This window comes from Littorina saxatilis, linkage group LG5, assembly GCF_037325665.1.
Source record: "Littorina saxatilis isolate snail1 linkage group LG5, US_GU_Lsax_2.0, whole genome shotgun sequence".
NCBI classification, from domain to species: domain Eukaryota; kingdom Metazoa; phylum Mollusca; class Gastropoda; order Littorinimorpha; family Littorinidae; genus Littorina; species Littorina saxatilis.
Window position 1 is genome coordinate 18,573,463 of NC_090249.1, and position 11,582 is coordinate 18,585,044.

Sequence of the window (11,582 nt, forward strand, 5' to 3'; positions counted from 1 at the left end):
TTTACAACACGTCTTCATACCATCTTTACAACACGTCTTCATACCATCTTTACAACACCTTTGCTGCTTTTTTTCCCCTGAACACAGAAAGACAAGTAGCGCGCGGTCAGTGACATGCTGACTTATTCGCTCTCGTTTATTATCCAGCATCAGAAATTAAACAAAATTGTATGACAATTTATCCCAATCCCTGCATCCGCATTAGACGAAAAGTTGTTCTTCAAGCTCTCGATCTTCTTTGCACAAGCATCCTATCTAGACCACAAAAAAAAGTGACTGCTGTGACCCAATTTTTTTATTCAGTTTAAAGGGAAAACAAATTAAAATAATATAAACAACAGAGCAAACTAAACAAAAGCCATTAAAAACATATAGCCACATCATTTTTGGGAATGTCTAACACACACACTCTCTCTCTCTCTCTCGCTCTTGTGCTCTCAGGCTGGCGCGTACACACACACACAACCAACCCCCCTCTCACATACACACACACCTTTTTGTTTCGTTCATTGTCATTACTTTATAACTACAGTCCAATGACTTGGAAATTCGGGTTGCTTCCTCCCAGTGGAAAGCTAGCAGCAACAGAGTCGCGCTACCCAGGTGTGTGCATGTTTAAGGGTAATCAGCCACCTGCAATGATGGCAGAATGACCGAGGTCTTTCCCGTGCCACTGTGGTGACATGGGGTGGGACATGGATACAATTTCTGAGCCTGCACATAAAGTTGAACCGTGTCCTTCACGACCTGGATTCGAACCCCTGAGCCTGGGATCACAAGTCCAGTGCTCTACCCCCTGAGCCACCCAGGCCCCCATACACACACACAAGACCAGACTTTCAGATGACTCACCTCAGGTATTTCGGGAGGTGGCTTGGGCTCTGGTGTCTCATGGTCATACAGGCCTTTCCTCAGCAGCAGGAGGTCTGGATCCCCCAGTTGGCCCCCCACACAGAAGCGCCCCTTGTGTTTCTGCAGGAGGGAGGGGTTGCCAAAGCGCATGTTGCAGTCGTAGCACTTCCATGCCCCCGTACCTGGGTCTGCTGCCATAGCAACTACACTACGATGGCAGCAGACTTTAACTGTTCTTGGACTTTGGCAAACTTGTGGCGCTGGCTCTTCTTGTTCAGCTCAACACTGAAAAAAACCCACCCATTTTCAGACAATTCAATATGGAAAGAAGACAAAAACCCAAAGCCTGTCTCAACAGTTCTGACAAAAACTATTTGCGCCATGCCTGCGAGTGTCCGATGTCCGACGTGGATGTGAGCCCCTGATGCTTTAGCCTTTACTGGGTGATAAAATTAAACTTCTCATACCAAAAATACTATTAATTAGAAAAAAACACAGTAAACACCAAGTTTCAAAGACTTTCGGGCCACGCCCTTCTTCAGTGAAATGAATGAGAATGTAAAAAAAAAATACTCCAGAGTACATAAAACTATGGCACTGCCTAAACAACCGATGTCAAAACCAATCTTAACTTACTACTGTTTAACCCAAGTCACTAAAGCTAACATTAAAGACTCATAGCATGAAAAAAATACCCTATACATGTAATACAGATAATCAGAGAAAACAGAGTTCTGGCTTAGGCTCCAGTCTTCACAAGATTTAAGAGTCTCTCTGTTTGTTCATGTCTTAATTTCAAATGAAAGATGATAACAGACAAATAGGTATGCTCCTATCAATGTTGACATTAGGTCTGGAATTTTGCTCCTGATATACTCAATATCAGCGTGTGGAGTAATTTCGTTCTTGCCATGATACCAACAGCCATTATAGGAATACTATTCATCTGACCGTTTGGAGAGAGTATCTGGCAAAATGGTCGAATCTTGGAAACCAAGTACTTCTCCCAACTACCTACACCAATGTCTGATTTATAGCCATGAAAATCGATACAAGCAATTAACATAGCCTACACTTTGCTTAGCAAATAATGGCACCGAGGGCTCAAATAGTTAATACAACAATCAAAGTAATGTTGCCTTTGTGTCTTAACCCGAGGACACCCCCTCCCGACCCATTCCCCTCCTCCCTCCCTCCATCCGCACACACACTGACCTCGCTGGTAGTGGCACTAGCTGATTCTGACTAGACCGTTGACAGCTGGTAACTCCAAAATTTTTTTTTATAAAATCCATGCATAAGATAGAAAGATACAGTGTTACTGATAACACTCTTACAACTTTCATTACCAATTTTTGCTGTGATTTTTCTTCATTACGTTTAACGCTGACAGTTATGCTGTATTTTATAAACTTTGCAGTTCCTGATAAATTCCGTCGCCTGCCCTCAATAAATCGTTCATATCTACTATGCTTTAAAGTTGTCCACAGTGCTCAAAACCTTAAAACAAAACGGAAAATGGAAAAACATACCTGAAATTTATAATTCTGCAAAGTAAAGATGATAACAACGTCTTTCTTACGGGCTAAAAGCCCGTTTTTTCATGCGTTTCGATCACATTTTGGTGTTGATTCGACGCCATCTTGCCCCCAGCTGCGCGCGAAATGGTTGCATTGGCCAACGATTGGCTGTCGCTCTGGCGACGAGAAACAACACGCTTCCCGTGGTCTCGAGCTCTCCGACACTGCTCGAAAGAAAGGTGTTTGCTTGGTGTGATTTCTATCAAAGGAAGCCACCATTCTTTGATTCGTACTCGGGAGCGGTGCTATGTAAATGTTTCATACACATTTCATGTCGGAGTTCTGTCCTATTGGCACTTGAATACACATGAGTCATTGTGCAAAATGTTCGGAATATTTGTTCGGTCACTGTAGCAGACGACACGGATCAAGTGCGCACACGCCAGAAAACGGTGGCACTCTAAAGACCCCGATTTGTTCATAACTATTAGTCATTTCTGCTTTCATCAGCTACCTTAAAATATTATTTCAAAAGCCATAGGTGTCACGAGATGAAACACTTATATACCGGCTGGACACACAAACAAACACACACACACACACACACACACACACACACACACACACACACATACTCTCTCTCTCTCTCTCGATATTAAAGATTTTGTCTTGTCTTATCTTGTTTTGTCTCTCAAAGCAATCAATCAAGTACGGTTTCAACAAAGAGAGCCGCTAATTGTAATGGAGAATGATTGGGAATATACTGCACATGTACTTTAACAGTTGGCAATGTGGTGATGGTGCTATTTTAATGGTGGGTTTGTTATTTATGGGGGTGGTGGGATTTTTTTATTTGTGGGTGGGGGGGGGGGTGGCAGTTAAAAGCATGCTTTAGATAAAGTTAAAAGTGTGCATCGTGCCGTATTAAAGTAATAGTTGAGGCATGTGCAACAGGGATATATATTTATCCTACATACGTGAGAGAGACACCCGTGAGATAATAATCGTTCAAATCACACGTGTGTATATCATGTAAATGAGGTCATGTCAAGCAAGTTTGGCAGGGACCTGTTTTTCCACTGCTTATGATGCCAAAGTCACCGAGAAAAAACGTCATTGTAGAAACAAAAATTGCGCTCGCTAATTACCCTCGATGAATCTTTAGAACTAACACGTCACGCCACACTTTCAGAGTGACGTTTCTTTGCTTTGACGTAATAGATTGCACGAGGCTTTTGAAGAAATCGAGGTTCCAAAACAAGCGTCTTCAATTTAGCTGCCTCGTCTGCAAGACATTTTCAGTAAAATACACGTAAGTACTGTATGTAGGATAAACAGAATACTACATGGCTTTGCTGTGTCGTACCAGATTTACACTCGTTGCTTTTTCAAATAGTGAACAGCTCGCTTTCGCTCGCAGTTCAATATTTTAAAAAACAACTCGTGTAAATCTGGTACGACACAACAAGCCATGTAGTATTCTCTATATATTTAATTTTGTGTTACTGTTGGACAACTTTTACTATGAGACTTTCTTATACTCCTACCATTTAATTCCTTGATCCTATAAACTGATTTGCTTTGTCCTTATTAATGCTGAAGCTCATTCTAAGGTCCAATGAAACAGCACCTTCTACCCCCCCCCCCCCCCCCCCCCATTGTAAGGTTGCATGAAACAGCACCTCCTCCTCCCCCCTCCCCAACAAATGTTGCCACTAACAGCAGCAAAATATCACCTTTACAAAAAAAATAAAGTTCAGTGCAACAGTTTCAATGTTTATGCGTCATAACTGTCAATCTTGAAAGAAAAACTTCCAGGCCTACCTCTTGATCGGTTTGTAGGAGTTCCAACAGCGAAATGAAAAGGCTTTTTTATAAGCTTTGTAGCCACATCGATACCTGAAGGGAAGTTAAAGGGAGATTTATTGCCAGATTCGCCTTGGCGACAACACAGAGGTGTCACTGTTTGTTTGCTCAGTGAAAAAGGTATTGCACATTACTTGTGCTACAAGATCGGGTGTAGGAGTGTACTTTATGTAGTGCCCTTGAGAGAAAGTAGTGTGAACAGTGTGTTAATAGGGGGCAATGAAATTGCTCATTCAATTAAACATGAATTAAGCTGTTCCATTCTTCTTTTTCTGGAATTTGCAGGCGTCTACCCAGCTGCGTACTATTAGACTCTTAGATCTTCATTACAAGAAGATGCATTACTTTAGTTCAGCATCAGATGTGAAATAGCTTGGCAAAAATTGCAGGGCTAAAAGTTTATACATGTTAGGTCAGTCTGGTGCTCTGCCCAAAGTTAATAAATCTAAATCAAATACCACACTTTTACAAGTCTTAATTAACTAATGGTTACCCAAAGAATAAATGCCTGAAAATTTAATTTTTGATACATTCACCTGTTTGCTCTTGATATGTACATCAATCAATCAATCAATCAATATGAGGCTTATATCGCGCGTATTCCGTGGGTACAGTTCTAAGCGCAGGGATTTATTTTTTTATTTTTATTTTATGCAATTTATATCGCGCACATATTCAAGGCGCAGGGATTTATTTATGCCGTGTGAGATGGAATTTTTTTTACACAATACATCACGCATTCACATCGGCCAGCAGGTCGCAGCCATTTCGGCGCATATCCTACTTTTCACGGCCTATTATTCCAAGTCACACGGGTATATGTGTGTGGTGTGTGTGTGTGTTCTGCACATGTCAGTTTTTTAAAATTCTGTAATGCACATGAACTCTCCCTCCCCCGCTCTCTCTCTCACACACACACACACACACACACACACAACATTAAATTCAGTTCATTTTCATTTTTATATATATGTATAGTATGTACTAGTTTATTTTTCCATTGTTTGCATAAGAAAGTACAGTCTGCAAATAACTGTTCAAAATTCCTTTCATTCATTACAACAAAATTAAACAATGTGATTTACTCAGAAGTGACCACTGTATACACATTTTCACACAAAAATATCAATTTATCTCAACTTTGCTGCTGTGTGCACAGTCCTCAAAGGTGTGCCTGTCCTTAAATATGTCACAGGTGAGACTGGTACAAGTTCACTAAGCAAAAACTCAAAAATTTTAGTAGTAAATTTTCATTTGATTAATATACTTGCCCAACTCACATATAGCAATTAACTCTAGTTCAGTGCTGGTAACGCTGTATGCATTCCCCTTGGTAACAAGGAAAGCCACTCTAAAAAAGAGTGACCCATACCCGTAAGGCCATATTAACACATAGTTCCGACTTCCGTATGCGTGCGCATACGCCGCCATATGCATCATTCCAAACGAAGCCCAACTCACTCCCTTTTTTAGAAATCCACCCCCCACAGCGGGGAGGCGGGAGGGAATAAACGATGTGAGTTGGGTAAGTATATTAATCAAATGAAAATTTACTACTAAAATTTTTGATTAAATTACATATCTTACCCAACTCACATATAGCAGATTGCTACTATAGGTGGCGGGTACTCACCATCTCAAACACGAAGAACCTGCCCTGCAGCCACCATAGCCGGCAAAGCAGAGGAGCCGTCCTGACGACATGAGGCGATATCCCTCAGATAGTGGTTAATAAAGATGTCCTCAGAGCGCCAGTATGCCGCCGCAAGGACCTCTGAGAGGCGTCCCCAGCGGAGCACCGCCAAGGAAGACGACCAAGCTCTCGCCTCATGTGTTCTGGCTGAGGTCAGAGGCAAAATAGCCCTAGCATCACCAGACTGGCTCTGCCACCAAGTATAAGCTTGCCTGATATTCATTGATACCAATTTAGTCAGGGTAACTTTCGCAATGTCTCTACTTCTCACGGTATTGAGTGAAATAAAAAGCAGCTTTTGAGTTTCCGAACGAAGAGGAGAAGTTCTAGCCAAGTAACTGCTGAGGGCTCGGACCGGACAGTTAAAGCCATCAGGATCTCCTGGAGCGAGCACAGCGCTCAAGGGGGCGTGGAGGCCTGTTCTGGATCTTTCGCCATTGAACAGGTTTCTACGGGTCGTGAAGTTCACGATGGAAACACCTACCTCAGTGAGAGAAGCCCTTCGGCCGGGGGACTGGGTCACGTCAATCGACCTGACCGACGCATATTTTCATGTACTAATGCATGCGGCAGACACAAAATGGCTTCGTTTCCGCTGGGGAGAGAGGATCTTTCAGTTTCGGGCGCTCCCGTTCGGTCTGTCTCTCTCCCCTTAGATTTTCACGATGGTCGTGCGTCAACTTTGTGCCCTCGTGAGACAGGAGGGTGTGAGGCTGAGAGCCTATTTGGACGACTGGTTGATTCTGCATCAAGACCAGGCCCTTTGCAATTCGCACACTCAGAGGGTGCTCAGTCTAGCGTTTCAGCTCGGTTTCACAGTCAACCTCGGGAAGTCGGAGTTGGTGCCCTCCCAGCATTTTACGTATCTGGGAATGGAGTTCGATACTCTGGACTGGTCAGTACGCCCGTCTCGAAAGAGGGTGGACAAGTTACAGGAGTCTATCCGTGTTCTTTACGGAAAGAATCTGTCTACGGCCCGAGAGTTGACATCTCTTCTAGGGCAGATGGAATCCATGGCTTCTATTGTCCCTCTGGGCAGAGTCCACAAGAGACCCTTTCAAGCAGCGCTTCAAGCGCAGTGGGACCAATCGACTCAAGGCTGGAATTGTCTCATCGAGTTGGGATCATGGTTCAGTCGCACAACGAGTGTATGGCTTCTTCCCTGGGTGTCACAGGGCGTCCCCATTGTTCCCCCGGCACCGGAGAACAGTCTGTTCACGGATGCCTCTCTTTCGGGCTGGGGGGCTAATTTTGCAGACCAGACTGCGTCAGGGGTGTGGGACACCAGTCAGGGTTCTCTGCACATAAATGCTCTGGAGCTAGAGGCGGTTGCACTAGGCCTTCGGTCTTTTCTGCCTCTGCTGGCAAACAGTCATGTCCTGGTACACACGGACAACACAACCGTGGCTGCTTACATGGGTCGGGGCATATAGCTCAGTTGGTAGCGCGCTGGATTTGTATTCAGTTGGCCGCTGTCAGCGTGAGTTCGATCCCAGGTTCGGCGGAAATTTATTTCAGAGTCAACTTTGTGTGCAGACTCTCTTCGGTGTCCGAACTCCCCCCCGTGTACACTACATTGGGTGTGCACGTTAAAGATCCCACGATTGACAAAAGGGTCTCTCCTGGCAAAATTGCTTATGGACAGTTAATAATTGTCTACCTATACCCGTGTGACTTGGAATAATAGGCCGTGAAAGGTAAATATGCGCCGAAATGGCTGCAATTACTGGCCGTATAAAATTTCATCTCACACGGCATCACTGCAGAGCGCCTAGAACTGTACCCACGGAATATGCGCGATATAAGCCTCATTGATTGATTGATTGATTACATAAATCACCAAGGGGGTTCGCGCTCTCAGACTCTGTCGAACAGCGCGTGCCGATTACTGGTTTGGTGCAGCACTCAAAACATTCGGCTGTCAGCTGTCTATCTGAGGGGCTCTCTCAATGTACTGGCCGATGCCCTCAGCAGGGGGAGCAAAGTCTTGCACTCAGAATGGACTCTCTCCCATCAGACTCTGGAGCGTCTTTGGGCTCAAGTGAACAAGCCTCCAATCGATCTGTTTGCAACGAGATACTCGACTCGTCTCCCTCCGTTTGTCTCTCCGTTCCCGGACCCTCTAGCTTGGGCCGTCAACGCACTGGATCTGGATTGGTCAAATCTGCAGGCTTACGCCTTTCCACCATTTTGCCTTCTGGGCAAATTGGTAAGGAAAGCAGATCTCGAAAGACCAGTGTTGGTTCTGGTGGCGCCGCTTTGGCCCAGCCAGCATTGGTTTCCAGATCTTCTGCGCATGTCAGTTCGTCCTCCTGTTCCTCTGGGCGTTCGAAGGTGTGATCTTCTACAGCCCAGGTCGGGCATTCCGCACGAGGATCCTCAAGCGTTGCAGCTACACGCTTGGATTCTGTCAGAGACTCTCCGCTCCGTGCGGGTGCCACGAATTCAACTTTGAAGTTCGTTCAGCAGGCACATAGGGAGTCGACTAAGTCGGTGTATGCCTCTCACTGGTCGTCTTGGACGAGATGGTGTTCTGTAAACGGTGTTAACCCCCTCTCTCCGAGATCAATGCACATTGCCAATCATTTGTCCTGGTTGGCTGAGCAGGGGGTGTCTCCTTCTTCTTTTCGTGTGAGGAGATCGGCTATCTCCTCAACGCTTAGACAACTGGGCCACAAGATTACTTTAAGTGGCGTGATTGCGAGCGTGATAAAGGGCGCTTCCCTTGATACAGCTCGGTCCAAAATTCAGCTCCCTGCGTGGGACCTGTTTCTAGTCTTGCGTTTCTTGGCATCGGAGGAATTTGAGCCTCTACATTTAGCTAGTTTAGCTAACCTTACGAGGAAGACTTTGTTTCTCGTTCTACTCGCCACAGCTAGGCGGGGCAGTGAAGTGCATGCTTTGTCGGGGATGGCACGGGATATCTTTGGAGAAAGACAGATCTTTTTCTTTAAAATTCAGACCGGATTTTTTAGCTAAAAATCAAAAGCCCGGTCATTCTTCCCCGGTTATCCATATTCCCCCCTTGAGCGCGGTGCTTGCTCCAGGAGATCCTGATGGTCTTAACTGTCCGGTCCGAGCCCTCAGCAGTTACTTGGCTAGAACTTCTCTTCGCTCGGAAACTCAAAAGCTGCTTTTCATTTCACTCAATACCGTGAGAAGTAAAGACATTGCGAAAGTTACCCTGACTAAATGGGTATCAACGACTATCAGGCAAGCTTATACTTGGTGGCAGAGCCAGTCTGGTGATGCTAGAGCCATTTTGCCTCTTACCTCAGCCAGAACACACGAGGCTAGGGCTTGGTCGTCGTCCTTGGCAGTGCTCCGCTCGGGACGCCTCTCAGAGGTCCTTGCGGCGGCATACTGGCGCTCTGAGGACATCTTTATTAACCACTATCTGAGAGATATCGCCTCATGTCGTCAGGACGGCTCTTCTGCTTTGCCGGCTCTGGTGGCTGCAGGGCAGGTTCTTCGTGCTTGAGATGGTGAGTACCCGCCACCTATAGTAGCAATCTGCTATATGTGAGTTGGGTAAGATATGTAATTTAATCAAAAATTTTAGTAGTAAATTTTCATTTGATTAATATACTTACCCAACTCACATCGTTTATTCCCTCCCGCCTCCCCGCTGTGGGGGGTGGATTTCTAAAAAAGGGAGTGAGTTGGGCTTCGTTTGGAATGATGCAGATGGCGGCGTATGCGCACGCATACGGAAGTCGGAACTATGTGTTAATATGGCCTTATGGGTATGGGTCACTCTTTTTTAGAGTGGCTTCCCTTGTTACCAAGGGGAATGCGTACAGCGTTACCAGCACTGAACTAGAGTTAATTGCTATATGTGAGTTGGGTAAGATATGTAATTTAATGTAGCTTTTAAAATGTGCACATAGCTGTGTCGCTGGTTGGAAACAACCAGAAATCAAAGTATAAACTGAGTACATTGTATGGCGAGTATTAAAGATCATGTGACTACTGTCAGCATAATTCTTTGAAAGTTTCAGGCAGTTGAATGACACAAACCTAAATGGATGACAATTATCCTGTCATGTACTCATTACTGATCATTAAACTATACAAACAAAATAAATTCAACATGGAGACCAGCTGAGGGGGAAAAGTTTTGGAAGTTAACCGACCCTGGTGGTAATGAGCAATGTTAAAGACAATCTCCTGTCAGCTACAGTATACATAGAATGTAATTAGAGCATACGCAAAAATGTTGGTGAATTTTTACACCCCCGGTATAGGGGTGTGTATAGGTTTCACTCGTTACACCCCCGGTATAGGGGTGTGTATAGGTTTCACTCGATGTGTTTGTTTGTTTGTTTGTTTGTTTGGTTGTTTGTTTGTGTTCGCATATAGATCTCAAGAATGAACGGACCGATCGTCACCAAACTTGGTGAACAGGTTCTATACATTCCTGAGACGGTCCTTACTTCTGACTTCTGACTTCAGACTTCAGACTTCAGACTTCAGACTTCAGACTTCAGACTTCAGACTTTCAGACTTTCAGACTTCAGACTTCAGGCTTCAGGCTTCAGGCTTCAGACTTCTGACTGTCTCTCTGTTTCTCTGTCTCTCTCTCTCTCTCCGCATGTAATAAAGTTCTGAGTTCTCTGACGGGGGTGTTTTTCCTACCTCAGAGGAATTTCTTGTTTTTCTTGGATCCACTTTTTTTTCCCCTTTACGAAGACTTATAGCTATTACTTTCCTCAGAAAACCACATATTGGAAGACAGTTCTCTAACTTGATTTCAAAAGGTACAATGTAAAACACACTCCAAAACGGATCACACAAGAATTTCTTGAAGCATAACCAATAATCACTCCCATTCACATTTTTATTGGTATTAAATGCTGCATGACCATTTTTGAAAGAGTGCTGAATCATACAGTCTCTCCTGCAAAATGCATACTTCATTGTTGAACGAGTCTTCTTGCACCCAGCCTATTATAGATGAGCATGCAGACAAACAGTTATGCCAGCCTTCACATACTAACACTTCTAGACCCAATCTTTGGTGCAAGAATCTTGTTTCTTTGCAAGTTCGACATAAAGAAATAAAATAACAGAAAATATCTTCTCAAGCTCAGAAATATTCCATACACAAAGTATATCTCAAGAAATAATGCACAGAATTAAACACACACACACACACACACCACACCACACACACAGGCACAAGAAATGTCACCCTCACTTTTGTGTGATTAAAACTCTTCATTCTGAGTCAAAGCACCCACCATGTTATTCCAAAACCTGGAATGATGATAAAACAAGCAAAATTGCATATATTTCTTTATTCTGGATACGTAAGAGAGACCACCCATGTCTCAACTAAACCATATCTTCACACATGTGTATGTATGTGACAGAGTGGTGGAAAAGAGGTTCAAGAAGATGCATCTTCAGTTTGGACACTCCAGCCTCAGTGAAACAAGTTTGAGGTAGAAGGCATGCAAGCACAGAATGTAGGATAAACAGATGGCTTGCTGTGTGATACATGTACCAGCTTTACACTCATTTTTAAAAATGTTAATAAAGTCGCATTTGCTCACATTTCATTATTTTTCAAAACAAGGAGTATAAACCTGGTATCACACAGCAAGCCGTGGTGTATTGTCTATTTATTAAAAACCACTTGTTTTCTC

At 44.0% G+C, this 11,582-nt stretch overlaps 1 protein-coding gene and 1 long non-coding RNA gene across 3 annotated transcripts in view; both read right to left on the bottom strand.

Moving 5' to 3' along the window:
• Positions 1-4,317, bottom strand: part of LOC138966476 (uncharacterized) — a 70,602-nt gene extending 66,285 nt beyond the window's left edge. The window contains exons 1-2 of one of the 2 annotated variants that reach the window (XM_070338736.1): positions 4,197-4,317; positions 853-1,137 (exon numbers count right to left, since the gene is read on the bottom strand). In XM_070338736.1, coding sequence (XP_070194837.1) covers positions 853-1,050 — 198 coding nt within the window. In that variant the 5' untranslated portion in view covers positions 1,051-1,137; positions 4,197-4,317. Of the gene's footprint in view, positions 1-852; positions 1,138-2,384; positions 2,585-4,196 lie in introns of those variants that run through there. The other variant, XM_070338735.1, reaches the window with a different exon arrangement.
• An 870-nt stretch (positions 4,318-5,187) lies between these two features.
• LOC138966474 (uncharacterized) lies at positions 5,188-10,157 on the bottom strand. Its single transcript, XR_011455699.1, has 2 exons — positions 9,286-10,157; positions 5,188-6,143 (listed from the first exon to the last, which is right to left on the bottom strand). It is a non-coding gene; the product is annotated as an uncharacterized lncRNA (long non-coding RNA).
• Positions 10,158-11,582: the final 1,425 nt, after the last annotated feature.